The 16,480-nt window shown below is 35.3% G+C and overlaps 1 protein-coding gene across 2 annotated transcripts; it reads right to left on the bottom strand.

Annotated features, from left to right (window-relative positions):
- Window positions 1–2,238: 2,238 nt before the first annotated feature.
- Window positions 2,239–12,327, bottom strand: LOC101900823 (neprilysin). Of its 2 annotated transcripts, none has more exons than XM_020039953.2 (3): window positions 12,132–12,327; window positions 7,429–8,649; window positions 2,239–3,333 (listed from the first exon to the last, which is right to left on the bottom strand). In XM_020039953.2, exons 2-3 carry the CDS (start codon window positions 8,620–8,622, stop codon window positions 2,326–2,328), a joined length of 2,202 nt encoding a protein of 733 aa, XP_019895512.1. In that variant the 5' UTR covers window positions 8,623–8,649; window positions 12,132–12,327; the 3' UTR covers window positions 2,239–2,325. The 2 variants fall into 2 exon arrangements, with proteins under 2 accessions (XP_019895512.1, XP_058983090.1); XM_059127107.1 differs by having other exon boundaries at window positions 7,429–8,669.
- Between the last annotated feature and the right edge of the window lie 4,153 nt (window positions 12,328–16,480).

The following is a 16,480-nucleotide window of genomic DNA, read 5'->3' on the forward strand; positions in this document are numbered from 1 at the left end:
TTCCTAGATCTGGAACCAATATTTTCCAAAGAAATGAGAAACAGACATTTGACTATATTCTTCAACGAAATCAGCGTTAACGAAATAGTCAGAAGTGCGTCTTTCCTGTATTTGTGAATTCTCCAAAAAGTCACTGGAATCGACATTTTCGTATTTTGTCTACAAAATTTGGCAAACTATTTCACACATTGAATATTTTTGGATGGCCATCCAAAACTGCTTTTGCAATGTCCGGTAACCCCCATTCAAATGTGCGTGAGGATCGGGCGACAATTTTGCAGTTTTTTGGTCCATGGCGATCATCTCCAAAAAGAGTAGGTTTCTATTCTGACCCTCATCTTATCTCCATGCAAAATTTCGTAAGGATCGGGCCATAAATGAGATCTGCATATGATATCCTGATATCCTAACTTCTTAGTTTTGTAAGCTGTAGAAATATTACCAAATGTTTAATTCAAAATGAAAATATGCCAAAAATATGACAAAATTGAAAAAATATGAGAAAATTTTACAAAATCAATATTTTCATCTTTAGAGAGATATTTTTATGTGATTTTTTTAAACGCTTTTTCTTTCCTGCCAAGAGGCCATTCTAAACTAATGAGAACTTTCGAAATCAGTTCAGCCGTTCTCGACATATAAGATATTTTTCAAGCATATCTTCTTTGATAAACATATATATCGCACATATTTTGCTATATATCCGTTTTGTTGGATGTTAACATCAGTGTAAAGATCAGAAGTAACCTTGTCATGGCTTTGTGATTTCGCCGGGATTTAAAATATTCGCGGTTTAATGAAAAATTTTGAATTTTTTCAACACAAAAGATATGGTCTATTTTACCCGCTAAATGTTATCCGATAACCACCCAAATTGGTAGGCTTCTTCCCCGCCCTAAACTCTAGCTACATGCGAAATTCCGTCTATAATTGCGACCTGTATAGCTACTGCAAAATCCGACATTTTTTCAGTATTTGGTCCATTTCAACCCCTAAACATTTGGCGATCATCTCCAAAAGAAATAGGGTTCTATTCTGACCCCAGTCCCACCTCCATTCTAAATTTCGTGAAGATCGGGCCATAATTGCGACCTGTAGAGTGATTACAAATTAACATGGACAGACGGACGGACGGACATACATAGCTAGATCGACTCAGCTCGGCGAGCTAGGAAGATCCATATATACTTTCCTATGTGGGAAACCAATATTTCGAGGTGTTACATAATTTTTGGGCCAATCAAACTTATAATACCCCCAACACATAGTGTTGTAGGGTATAAAAACTGCAGCAAAGTCAAGTGCCATAATTTTTATATTTTTTTTATTTTATTGAATGAAAGCAAAAAAAGGTCGGAAATAGCATCAAATTTTAGAATAAGTTTAGATTTGTTCGAATTGGTCACCTTTGGCACGAATTATGGCCTTCAAACGTCCAATGAAACCGTCACACGATGCCCGTTTCTGCTGATGTTGCTGTACGAGATACAAAAGATTTATTCACATTAAAATGCTGGAGTGCTCTAACGAAAAGCAACTTGTGGTTTTCCAGCCTAATATAAACAAATCACACTATCACGCTTGAATTCCATCACGAATAATTTTTTTTTTCTGGAAAATTCTCACCAAAATACTTGAGTACGCTTGTAAACAATATAATGAGCTGTCACTGGAATAATTTTAACAGCTGTCGGACGTGTGGCGTAGAAATGACAGCAGTCTGAGGCTGGTTGCAGTTTTTTCATCTCACCCTGTATATTAGGTCATTAGAGTTTGCATGCCCTACGCAAACCTGTGGAACAGGTATTACGTCTTTGTGCATTTTTTTGTAAAAGGCAAAAGGAAACGAGATAGACCTACAGGCTGTAGTACCCTAAATACTAAATTTGAAACAACTCCGGTTAATAATGTCCCTAAAATCAAAATATCGGGGGATACCGTTGTATGTGGACTATACTACATCGTGGATCTATATAGATATTTCTCTTCCAGGAGGTAAAGTACTCAAAAGGAACTCCTTTTGTGGATTTTCAGACAATTACATTTAAAAATATGGGTACAATCATCAAAATAATGAATACCGGGGGCTACCGTGTGGGCCGATGTACCGAATGCAAAGTTTGAAAAGAATTTTTGGATGTCCAAAGTATCTAAAACGCACCCAACATTATATAATCCTATGGAATTGATTCGATCTTTAGATTGCTTATTTAATTGTTTTTAATATAGTTCTATTTTATTTATATTTATTTTCTTAAAATTAGGTAAAAAAAAGTCAAATTTCAAATGAAATTAAAACAATTAAAAATAATTCTATTTATGCTACTACCAAATTTCACACTTTTTAGTAGAAGGATTCATTTTACTATCGATGGGACAATTGAATGCCTTGGCAAATTCTTCGTTATTCGATACCAGGCCCAAAACACGATACTTATCTATAGTGTGTTCATCGGACAGCTCTTCCCAATAGTGGGCTTCTTTGTAGGATGAACACCAAAGCTGTGCAGCCCCCAAGAAGAACAGCTGTTCCGGCGATAAATCTAGGCCCGGCATTTGTTCCTCTTTGTGGAAATTGGTTTCAATTAGATTAGCATTTTTTGTCATCTCTTTCAGGTTACGGCGATAGGCCATATAGGCCATCCTCAAGCCACCACCATCGGCAATGTTTTCATCTTTTGTTAAATTGCCATTGATATTGCGATTAATTTCCGGTATGGAATAATTCTGATAATATTCAACATAACATTCGGAACGTTCCTCAAACACCTTTCCCGATTTGCTGGACCACCAATAATTGTTGTTGCCATTGGCATCATAATTGGAACCAACTGTATCGAAACCATGAGTAAATTCATGGCCCACCAGATAACCTATGGTGCCATATTTCAGGGCATTTGGCCATGCCTTATGGAAGGCAGGTGGATGTAGAATACCAGCCGTAACATAAATGGAATTATCGATGTTGTAATAGAAGGCATTCACCTGCATGCCCAGAAGCAATTCCAGAGGTTTTGTATCATTGCCAAGTTGTTCAAAGTGCAGGCCATTAAAACGTTTCATTGATTGTTTAAATTTACGCATATTCAAATTATTAAGGTCGTAATTGTCTTCTTCATATTTAAGATTTTTCAATTCGGCCAGAAGAAGTTTGGTCATGTTTGTATCTTCATAACGTCCAATGTATTCGGCGATAGCGGCCTCTTTTTGTAGTGCTGCTTCTCTTGTGGCCTCATCCAACCAATCAGCTTCCACAAGTATGGTGTGCAAACTGTGTCGTATATCTTTGATGATTTTCTCAACATCACGTCTCAGATCATTGTTGAAGAATGCCTGAAAGATAGTAAGGGACATATGTAGTGAAACTGTTACTTAGTATGTTAACTGTTGAATTGATTAATTAAGATAATTAAAATATTAATTGAGGCAATTAAAAATTGCCAACAATTCCACCGATCTTATAGTACCGCCTTTCTAGATGTAGAACTGTAGAGGGGTCACGGTAAAGCTAAAATCATAGGTAGAGAGAACCGAGTACGATGTAGGAAGTTGTAGTGGAATAGTTTTTGCAGGAGGCATAATTTAGGTTAACTAGCATTTTCAGAAAAGCTCACGCCCGATAAGAGAAAACTGGAAGCATAAAGTACGGGAAAGAAAAGCTAGCAAAAACACCAGCGTTCGAAAATAAACTATATCAAACGTTTGCAATCGTTTCGTTCTGTATTTTCTCAAAGTACGAACCTTAACAAAACCGATATTAAGATAACGGGACATGTTTTGTTGTTGTTGTACTGTTTGTGTAGATGAGTGCAACCAAAAACAAAACTGAAATTTACTCGTCTGGATGTTGTAACACTGGAAACGAAACAGTTCAAAACTCATCGGAAACGTTTGCAAACGTTTCCCTGTATATTAACTCATTACAAATAATTTAAAAACTAATATTAACTTATATTCATGCCTTTTTATTTATTTATTATGTCCATAATACAATGGAAAATGTGCAAAACAATACTTAAAATAATGAGTAGCAGCCATCATTTCGCACAGCAAACGTTTGTAAACGTTTCCCGGCGATTCGGTCGCAAACGATGCAGCTTGGCAACTCACATCCGGAGTACATTAAAGCAATCGTATTGTTTGTGTATTTCTGGCATTGAAATGTTTGTGGTTTTGTTTTGTTTGGAGTACAAAATAATTGAAAAAAATTATAAAGTTTGTGATTTCGTGTGAGCAGTTCGATATTCGTTTCGTTTGTTTTCGTTCGGCGATCGAAAGTATATTTAAATTTTTGCTGACAATTAGAAGTTTTTTTAGGGAGTTTTGCCACATTTTCCACCTAACTTAACGGATGTATCTTATGTCTGTAGGACTTTTGGTATTGAAAGTGGACCAAGTAGGTCCACGTTTTGGTATAGCTCCATATGACTGTACCCGCATATTTAAGGTATTTTGGTTGTTTTAGTCACAAATTTGCCCAGATTTGCTGCAAATTGGCAGTTTATGATTCTCGCATGTAGGCAAGATTCTTGAACTGCCTATGTAGGTCCAAGTTTTGGTATAGTGCCCATATGGCTGTACCTTCAGATATTCGGTATTTTAAGGATTTTTCTAATTTTTTTCCAACATAATTACCTAAAACTTGTTATTAATAGGTCGTAATAGGCAAAGAATTGGCTATAGACGTCCACGTTTTCGTATAGGCCCCAAATAACTCCCTCTAGTATTCTGATGATTTGTGTCACACATTTCACCGGAATTATTTTAAATTTGGAATTTGACGTTTGTAATGGGTACTTCCTCATATGACAGAAAATTGCCTATACAAATGCACGTCTTCGTATAGCCCCCAAATAACGGTTTGTCCCAATTTTCGGAATTGGCATGATTTTACCCTCGGCCAAAATGTGCCTCATCCAAATAACGGTTTTAGACTCTATGTCCCTTTGGACGAAATGCGTTTCAGATGTTCGTCAGACTTAGATCGATTTCAGAAATAGGTAATATAGGTCCAGTCCTTCACGTACCTCCCCCACAAGAGGTCAAAATTTTAACAGAAAATAATTTTCCGTATAGAATAGGGGTAGCAACAACCAACAACCAACACAATTGTAAAAAATAAATTGTTTTGAACTTTCTGTCAAAATGGTTTTTAAAGAATATTTAGTTTTATTCAAGAAGTCGATGAGGAAGGTGCTGTCGGATATTTTTATGCATATAGCGTTCCTCCCTGTATATTTTTGCTCTCCCAAAAAAAAAAAAAAAAAAATTAAACTAATTTCAATAGTGAATGAGAAAGGTTCTAAACATCCTTTTGTTTCAGACATATCTATAAAAAATTATTCTTCAAAACATTTACGTCTTCAAGGCTCTTCAAAAAATATTCTTTAAAAGATCCACGTCTTCAAGGCTCTTCAAAAAATATTCTTTAAAAGATCCACGTCTTCAAGGCTCTTCAAAAAATATTCTTTAAAAAATCCACGTCATCAAGGCTCTTCAAAAAATATTCTTTAAAAGATCCACGTCTTCAAGGCTCTTCAAAAAATATTCTTTAAAAGATCCACGTCTTCAAGGCTTTTCAAAAAATATAAAAGATCCAAGTCTTCCAGGGTCTTCAAAAAATACTCTTTAAAAAATCCACGTCTTCAAGGCTTTTCACAAAATATTCTTTAAAAAATGCCCGTCTTCAATGCTCCTCAAAAAATACTCTTTAAAAAATCCACGTCTTCAAGGCTTTTCAAAAAATATTCTTTAAAAAATGCCCGTCTTCAATGCTCTTCTAACAAAACTCTTTAAAAAATCCACGTCTTCAAGGCTTTTCAAAACATATTCTTTAAAAAATGCCCGTCTACAATGCTCTTCAAAAATATTCTTTAAAAAATCCACGTCCTCAAGGCTCTTCAAAAAAATATTTCTTAAAAAATCCATGTCTTCAAGGCTCTTCAAAAAGTATTCTTCAAAAGCTCATGTCTTCAATGCTCTTCAAAAAATATTCTTTAAAAATCCACGTCTTCAAGGCTCTTCAAATAATATTCTTTAAAAACCCACGTTTTCAAGGTTCTTCAAAAAATATTCTTTAAAAAATGCACGTCTTCAAGGCTCTTCAAAAAATATCCTTTAAAAAATCCACGTCTTCAAGGCTCTTCAAAAATATTCTTTAAAAAATGCACGTCTTCAAGGCTCTTCAAAAATATTCTTTAAAAAATGCACGTCTTCAAGGCTCTTAAAAAAATAACAAGCTATTGTGTGAAGGTCCAATATTTCTAGTACCTCCCCCACAATGGGGTCAACATTTTTAATAAGTATAAAGCTCTTAAAACGCGAAATTAGCACCCGAATCTCTTTAAGTTTCACACATCCCAATATTTTCATTAACAAAACATCCTATGTGAAGATGGGATACATCGGTTCAATCCTTCTGGTCCCTCCCCCACAACAGGTCATAATTTTGAATAATTACATCTCTCATAAAATGCGAAATTAGTATCCGACTCTTTTCAAATTGCACACATCCCAATATTTTTACAAACGCAAGATCTGGTGTGAAGATGATAGATATCGGCCTACCCCTTCTAGTACCTTCTCCTCTCATAATTTGCGAAACAAATCAGCGATTCTCTTAAAACTTGGTACCCTGAGATCTGATAGGAATATAGCATTCATCGGCTTACTCCTTCTGGTACCTTCCCCACAAAAGGTTTACATTTTATTAACAATTATTTGCATAAACTTGGAAATAAATGTTAAATTTTCTTTAAATTTTTCTCATCCCAATATGTTTTTCAGTGTAAGATGAAGTGGAACAGATTTAACATCCTTGTCTATGAGTTCAATTTCATCTATTCCTTTGGAAAATATGTCTAAAACCCTCAAGACCTTCCAAAAATGCCTAAAATAGATAAAATTGGTATATGGGACTATTGGTGTTTATGATATCGAAAAATGTTCTGGAACAGAGCAATAGTAAGGTTTACTTAAGGCTAGTATACACATTATGTTAAAGTCAAATGTAAAGCTACATTTTCTTATTTATGTTAATCATTTTTATAACATACTTTTAGGCGTTTCAAACAATTTTTCATCTGAATGAAAACGCGTTATAGTATAGTATATATTAATATTTTCATGTTATAAGTGTAATATAAATATAATACATGTGTACTATATAGCATTGTTGGTCACGCCTAAAAGCCTGCTATAATAACGTTAATAATAAAATGTGAAAAAAAAAAATTACTTTACATATGACTCTAACACGATGTGGAAACTGGCTTTTAGTAAACTTTCAGCGTCCCCAAAAAGCAACCCCCGGAAAAATATTGTAACAATTGCTACAAAATATCGATTATCTTATGCGAATATCACTGGATTTTATAATACAATTTGAAAACCACACATACCGACATACAAGAACACGTTCATACTCACCTTCATATACAAGTGATCAAAGAAAAAGCTCATCGTTCGCTTCACATGCGATGTGCAAAAATCCTTCTGAAATTCAACATCCTTTAAACGAGAATCTACGTGATAGAGGAATTTCAGTGCCAGATAATTGGCCACAGCTTCTTTACGCTCCGAACAGACTTTATCCAAATGATAATATAAATATACACATGGTTTTTCATCATCATCTCTTAATTCAGATTTTCCCATCCAGGCAATTTCATGGTAAGCCAACCATTGCTGATCGACCACATTGACGACATCTTCGTCCAATTCTTCCGATAAGGCACGGCATTTGTAATCATGCTCTTCAAATTGTTCGACAATATTTAAGGCAGCCTGTAAAAATTCAAATATTTCGCTGATAATAGATTCCCGCCTCTCTGCCGGTTCCACCCCATACACGCTCAATATGTCATTCATGCTCTGCCAATTTACTTTATAGGCATTCGATGAACTATTCTTAATGTTATCATAGTGAAGTTCAATGTCAAAACCAAATTCGGGTATTTGAAAGTACGGCGCGAATGGATACTGCGGTATAATGCCCTCTTTAATTAAACTGCTGAGACCGTAATTGCTCATATGCGAACTCATATTGAGCCAACTGAATTCTGAGGCATTCCATTCACTTTGGACGGCTGGAAAGCCACCGATGTCTGCAATGACTTTTAAATATTCGGGAGATTTTTTCATGGGATATATATCACTTTGCATACAATTATTATATAGCTGTTGGGCGGTCTTGAACTCCCTTGAATATTCGGGAGCGATATCATCAACGTGAGGCCATGACAACATCACTTCAACCAAATCATCCAACTTGAAGTTGACATCGAGTAGACTGTTGCGTTTGTGTTCTGCTTGACGTGGCGGTATCGTATTTTTCCAATTTCCACAGGCATATTCGTAGAAGTCATCACACGGATCTATGGAATGGTTCATATATGTCAACATTTTTGCAGCGTATTGTTGGCGATAATCTTTGTCTCTATCGTCGTCGTTTATAGAGTTTGCGACATCATTGTCATTGTTGTCGTGCAAGATTTCACTTTCGTTTGAATCGTAGAGGGAGAATAAGGTTGGCGGGGCTGACGTCGACGTCGACATTGGCTTTGTCAGACAGACAACCAAGATTCCCATAAAGATGAGTGGACCTAATAATTTTCTATTCATTGCTGTTGTTGTTGTGTTGAAATACCCCTAAAAGAGCAGGCGGTTTACTTTGAGTTTTTGAAATAAGTCAATAACGGAAAAATAAAGTAATTGTGACTGTTACACCATTTCCAATTAGGTTGAATGTAAAAGAATGATTGAAATTATACTGACCGGGTCAACATTTTAGAAAAGTCGTTAAAATAAATATATATATTTTTTCAGGAAACTGGACATAAATTTACAACTTCCACCAAATTTGTTAAAATTTTCCAAAATAGATTGGTTAACAGAAATATATTCAGAATGCGACAGTGCACAATAACAACAAAAGGCCTCACTATATCATCGCATGACACACAACAACAGTTGGTGCACACTTGTACATACGTCATTAATACTAGCAGTCATTTTGTTGGGCACTGACACTAGGCATAATTCTCATTCACTTTGTTGTATTTTGATATGCACATATCTATTGATCGACTGCAGATGCAGTCTCCAATTTTGGAATGCGTAACGGAGTTTGGAACAAAAATAAAGTTGCTAAGTAATATTGAAATCTGTTCAGATTTAGATATAGCTCCCATATATATATTCGGCCGATTTCATGTATTTGATGCGTTAAACAGGCTGTGTACGCCGAACATCTATATACGCCGTATTTTGTGTAAAAAAATTATTTGCCAAATTACTTTGAAATCGGTTCAGATTTCGATATAGCTCCCATATATATTTTCGACTGTATGTTCTATTTTAATGAAATTTGGAATGAGTGATGGGATTTGATCAGAAAATAAATTTGCCAAATTACATACAAATCGGTTCAGATTTGGATATAACTCCCATATATATTTTCGACCGATTTCGTTTATTTGATGCACCAAACACGATATGTATGTCCGATTCCAATGAAATTCAGAATATGTGGTGGAATTTGGTTACAATATTATATTTGAAAAATTAATTAGAGATCGGTTAAGATTTTGATTTCACATATTTGATGCACAAAACACGGTACGTACCTCCAATTACAAAGAAATATGAAAGGTCTTACGGAATTTAAAAGTACATTTTGTCAAATTACAGGGTGAGATAAAAAACTGCATCAAAGTCAAACGCCATCATTTTTACACTTTTTTTTAAATTTTTTTGAATGAAAGCAAAAATATAGGAAATAGCATCAAATTTTAGAATAACTTTAGATTTGTTCGAATTGGTCACCTTTGGCACAAATTATGGCCTTCAAACGGCCAATGAAACCGTCACACGCTGCGATATTTTGGTCCATTCCCGGCAAAGCGATTGCTTGAGGTGATCGACACTTTGGTATTATTTAGTGCCAACCTTGCTTTCCGAAATTCTCCAGATACAATAGTCCAAGGGATTGGTATCCGCAGATTTTGGTGGCCAATGAAGAGAGGAACCTCATTGTATAACCATTCTTGGGTGGTGGGTGCTGAGTGCGATGGTGCTGAGTCCTGTTGGAATGTCCAAGGTCTGCGGCCAGAATATTTGCGTGCCCAAGGCTTTAACACACCTTCCAGATTATTTTCGCGATAATATTCGGCATTTATATTGATGCCACGGTCGATTAATACGAGCGGAGAGCGACCATCGGCTCGGTCATGGCGGCCACACCATCAGCATGACCGGCGATTGAGTTCTGGTGGCCTACTGAAGGTGCACATTTTCAGTTGACCTCTTGGCAAGTAAATACGACCATTTTGTTTGTTTACAAACTGCTGGACAACGAACGTTTTCTCATCGGAGAAAACCAAATTCGGCAGTTCACCATTTTCGGCCAAGCGAAGGAACTCTTTAGCTCTTTTGAGTCTATTATCTTTCTGTTGCGATGTAAGTTATTGCACTTTTTGGAATTTCAATGGCTTTACCCTGAGCTCATTTTTCAATATTTGTCGAATGAAATATTGCGATATGTTCAGGTCATGAGCCATTTTTCGGCCACTGCGACGCGGGTTCCTATTAAGTCGCTTCTTTACTTTTCGAACCATTTCTGCTGCTTCTCACCATATATGGGAGGTATATAAGACATTTACTCGATTTCCACTAAATTTGACATTTGTACTTCTCATACCAAATCACGGGAACATTCGCTTAGGTGTATAAAAATCCATTCAATTTGTCCTGATATTACATAGTTGTTTCACAATAACTGCGAAATCGAATGAAGGTATATTTGGAAGCTATATTCAAATCTGAATCTATCTTGATTAAATTTGGCAGAGGTATTTCTGGACTGTATCTAATATATGGTACCAAATATTGTATTACGAATGTGAGGAACTTAAGCACGAAATCGGATGAAATATATGGAAGCCGTAGCCATATCTTAAACCATTTTCAGCAAAGTTGAAGTACTTGCTTCTATTTGAACGAATATTGCACAGGTTTCAATGGTAGAGGAGTTATACCTAAATGTTGCAAATGTTTAGTCTATGTTCTGTCATAGGAGGTGGTACCTATAATCAGCTCTCATTTGACTTAAATCATCAAAATACCGAATATTTGGTGTTACCTGTCAGTTCGGACTTCATGAAAACGTGGGCTGATGTTCCCAAGAAAAAAATAGGTAGTAAAATACCTAAGACGAATATTTTTATCATCAAGCCCTTCACAGATGAATAGGCGGGTATTTTTAACATGGAATTATTCGTCCTAAATGATAATTTCGATGTGTTACAAACGGAATTATAGTAATTTAAAAAAATTTCCAATTCTGCATCATATGCAGGAAAAATCAATATATCAAATAAGTTTATAAAGTTTTATCAATATTTCTATCTGAAAGCATCCACCTATTTCAACCTCGTTGATGATCAGTTTGTAAGTCCACATTTCTAATATGTGTTCATTAGTATTTTCATTTACCTTATTTTATAGGTATGAGCATGGCACTTTCCATCTTTTAAACAATTCTTCGGGTAAATTTGTTCTTAAAACATTATCAGCCTTCAAGTCTGATAGGCAAAAATATATTTATTTACCTCTGTGCTTGATTTATCTAAAAATGTCACCATTGAATGTTTTATAAGTTGTTTAAATTACTGCTTAAGATCCAATATGGGACATACTTCTTCTTATCATTTAAATATTTGATAAAAATAATCGCGCCACAAAGGTTTTGTGAATGGACCCCATTCATCTTTTAAATTTTAGAAATAATTATGTACGTCTAGTGATAAGACAACAAAATAAGTGATGTCAGCAAATTTGGGGATCCCAAATGTTTTAAAATATTTGGCTATGGTCATAAGTTGCAATTAGCGCCAGAGATAAGAATTTTTATGATTTGTGCTTTTTTCATAAATTAATCCAGTTATGCCTCCATTCATGGTAATCGGAAATTTATGAACAGATCTATTTTTTTTTTGGTATTTTGAAAAACTTCAATTGGAAATGGTGTAGACAGTCATTTTCACTGATTTATTTGACACAATGTTTTTATCCATAAATCTCTTGGAACTATAAATTTGTACACAGAGATTCTGTTCCAGTTTAAATCTTACTTTGTTCTCATTGATTGGTTTGTTGCTATTGTTGTTCGCGTTAATTTGAGTTTTTCAATTCAACTTCGATTACACGGAGACTGAACTTTGATTTCTTCACTTGGATTTTTCTTTTTCGATTTTTTTGTTTGTTTCCACGTTTGTCTCGTGCGTTTCGCTACAGCGTTGAATGGCTACTGATATGCCTAAGAGAATCTCTTCTAATTTCACGAATCTGTATCAATTTCAATACAAAAAAAAAAAAACAAACAATTATTCTAATCTCTTTTTTTTCCAGTAGAACATTACCTCCAACTCAAACATATCATGTGCTCAGATCGTCGTTATTTTTGTTTATTTGTAAAACAAAACAAAAATATTTACATTGCACTCTACATAAGACAGTGGATGGAAAAATATATATATAGAACAAGTACAAAAGCGGTAAGTTCGGCCGGGCCGAACTTTGAATACCCTACACCACATGGAACGAATTTGGCAATTTAAGAAAAAAATAATAAAATCAGTTAAAAATTCTGTTAAAATCTTAAAAATACCGATTGTATCCGTTATATTAGGGTCTATACGATGACGTAGACCTGCATAGGCAACTTTTGTCATAAGCCATTACAATATTCAAATGCGAAAATTGAAAAAATTTTACCAACCTACTTCATTTCCTTCGGAAGCTTGAGTGATATCCACAGACGGACGGATATCGCTAAATCGACACAGAATTTTTTGCTGATCAAGAATATATATACTTTGTGGGGTCTAAAATGTATGCAGAGTTGCCCATATTCGACGGACCTTTGGGCCTTTTGGGCCCATTCCAATCGACGAGGCTTGTCCGCAGGCAACATTCTTTGCGTCACTTAAATTTTGTACCGGAACAAATGCAAATCAATACAAATAATCCGTTGTAAAGTGGACCGAGCCATGCCCAACTGCTGAGAACGGCGTTTTTGGAATGTTCTTGGGCACCTCTCAACACTGGCTCGTACGGCAGCGACATTCTCGGCCGATCGCCTTGTTCGACTTTTATATGGCCTCTTCGGATTAGAAAGAGCCTTACCAGTCGAAATTTTTTCGTATAAACGCTTAATGGTGTTCTTAAAAGGCGCACTTCTCACATTTTTTAATGTTTTAAGAGCACGTTGAGTTTTCACAATTGACTTCTTCTGTTGAATGTAAATTTCAACTATTTCGCGTGGCGTGTATTGGTTCATGGTAAAAATCTGCTTGGACTGACGCTTCAAACGCGGTATGTCATTAAGCGATGTGACATCTCTGTCAAAAGTTATGGCGTTGCCAGATGGGTCCGTCGAATGTGGACAACACTGTATCACCTATCAACATTTGGCTTTCGAACAGTTATAGAGTGCATCATATCACTTGCAGAAGAATTATTTTAAAACAATTAAGCAAAGGATATAGTCGTGCGGATCCGACCATGTGATTCTTAGGTCCAAATCCATTTTGGAAGATTTCGTCACGGAGCACTGCCCAGATATTACCCTTAGCATTTTGACCAAGGACCTGTACTTAACTTTCTTCTCAGGCGTGTCGATTGGCTGCAATTGTGTTTTTGGTACATTTGAACCCTAAATATTTTGCGATCATTTCCAAAAGCAAGAGGCCCCTCGGTGCTTGTCTATGATATTTGGCTATATTCGTCAACCAATCAGCATGGAAAAGCCAGAAGTTCGCCTTTTGTGTATTTCGGATATAACCTGTGAGTACTGTTGGTATTTTTTCACACAAAAGTAGTGGTCCATTCTACCCGCTGTTCTAAACACTTACATCATGCGAGATTTCCTGTCCTTTGGTTACTGTGACCTTTGTAACGGCTGCAAAATCAGGAACATTTTTAATTGTTGGTCCATTTCAACCCCTAAATATACTGCGGACATCTTTGTAAACAGTGGACCTAGCACTCCTGAGCCTAACCCTACCATTGTTAAAATTTTCGTGAGAATCGGACGATAATTACAATCTGTATATAATAACCCTAAGCTGTGTTGTAAGGCGAAGAAATATTACAAAATGTACACTTCAATATTATAAGTCAATTTGAAAAAATCGTATGCGATAAAAAATTTGAAAAAAGTCACAAAATACTACAAAATCTATATTAACATCATTATTGACATCTTTTTATGCGATTTATTTTAGATTTATACTTTTATGCCAAGAGGACATTCTGAATTGACAAAATTTGTCAAAATCGGTCCAGCCATTCTTAAGATATTCGCATTCTAACTAACATCCCCTTTCTTTGTATATATACATTGTATATATTTCGCTATATACATTCGATATATTTACATTCGGCATCAACGTAACGGTCAGATTTGACCTGTTCATCTATTTGGGAATTCGCCGGGATTAAAAATATTCGCGGTTAAATGGAAAATTTGACTTCTATTTAACACAAATGTTATGGTCTATTTAACCCACTAAATATTACCCGGTGAATATCAAAATTGGAAGGCTTCTGCCCACCCCTAAGCTCTAGCCCCATGCTAACTTCCGCGTCGATTAATCTATAATTGCGACCTGTAGAGCAACTGCAAAATCAGGAAATTTTTCAGTTTTTGGTCCATTTCAACCCCTAAATATTATGCGATCATCTCTGTCGTGAAGATCGAACCAGAATTGCGACCTGTAGAGTGATTACAAACTAACGTGGAAAGACGGACGGACATACATAGCTAGATCGACTCAGCTCAGCGAGATAGGAAGATCCATATATACTTTCCTATGTGTTAAACCAATATTCCAAGTGTTACATAATTTTTGGCCCAATCAAACTCATAATACCCCCAACATATAGTGCTGTAGGGAATAAAGGTATATATCGGAGCTGAGTTGCATAAAATGGAAACGTAGACCCCTGAATTTCACTCCATTTGGGCTCACAGAAGCCATTATTTGCCCAATAAACCTGAAATCGGATTAAGGATATATATGGGAGCTATATCCAAATCTTAGCTGTTCTCGATAAAATTTGGCAAATGTATTTCCGAGATTTAAAAGACATCTGGTACCAAATATCATTGGTGTCGAATGCATATTATGAATGTGAGGGACTTAAATAAAAAAATATATATAGAAGCTATAGCTATATCTGAACCGAATTCGATGTACTTGCTTCTAGGCTGAATTCGTTCGGATGTACCAAAATTCAGTACTTTTGGACAGATATTGGCCATTTGGTGCACAATTAACCCGAAATTGGTTGAATATATATATGGGATCTATATCCAAATCTGAACCCATTTTAATAAAATTTAGCAGAGGAATTTCCGAATTCTACAAGATATCTGGTATCAAATATTATTGTTGTCGAATTCATATTACGAATTTGAGGGACTTAAACCCCAAATCGGATGAAACACATATATGGGAGCTATAGCTATATATGAACCGATTTACACCAAATTTTAAAAACTGGTTTAAAGCATGGTACAATGAAGAGAAGGTAGGCCAACTTTGAAAAAAATGCAAGTATAGAGGTCTACCTGTTTGGCTTGTAATGTCAGAATTAGTATCAAAAAATAAAAAATCAAACAACTTGTTGCATTTATTTTGAATAAATAATTGAAAACCGTGATAACTGAATGAAAGGTCAACACTTCTTTTCAAAATCATGTACTATATATCTCTAAAGGATTACTTCGCTACAAAAACTCTAGATTTTGTCGATGCATACGTTGAAATAAACATTTTGAAAACACCCGAATTTGAACGTTTTCTGAACAATTTTTTTGTTATTGAAAAGAAAACACATACATAACAAATAAATATGACATATTAAGCCAAGAAAATAAAAAAATTAAAATAATATGGTATCATAGCCCTACCTTGATATCATTGTACCATGGCTTAAAGGATGAATTCTGTCTTAGTTGCCAAAATGCAGTCCATTTGGGCTAATATTAGCCATTTGGTGCACAATAAACCTTATATCGGATAAATATATATATGAGATGGCCAGGCTTTATCCCTTTATTGTTGTTTTTATAAAAACAACGTTTGTTTATTAGTGGAATACGATTGTAATGTTTACCAGGGGATAAGTCAGGGAATACCTAGGTTTCGGTTTTATAAAAACAACAATAAAGGGATAAAGCCTGGCCATTTTGCAGAAACAAAATACTACGGTATCCCGAACAAACAAGCCAACACTGTTCTATTAATAGACAAGGCACGGTCGACGAAGGGGTTTTTGTTGTAACAGACAAAACCGACTTACATGGTTATGCTACTTCGTTCAGGTTGAACGAAAGCATAACAAGTGGAGAAAGATGTAAATGTTTATAAGTGCGGTTGTAAGATTTAGAAGACTTTCCAAAAGCATTTTAGTT

Source organism: Musca domestica, unplaced genomic scaffold (assembly GCF_030504385.1).
Source record: "Musca domestica strain aabys unplaced genomic scaffold, Musca_domestica.polishedcontigs.V.1.1 42, whole genome shotgun sequence".
NCBI classification, from domain to species: domain Eukaryota; kingdom Metazoa; phylum Arthropoda; class Insecta; order Diptera; family Muscidae; genus Musca; species Musca domestica.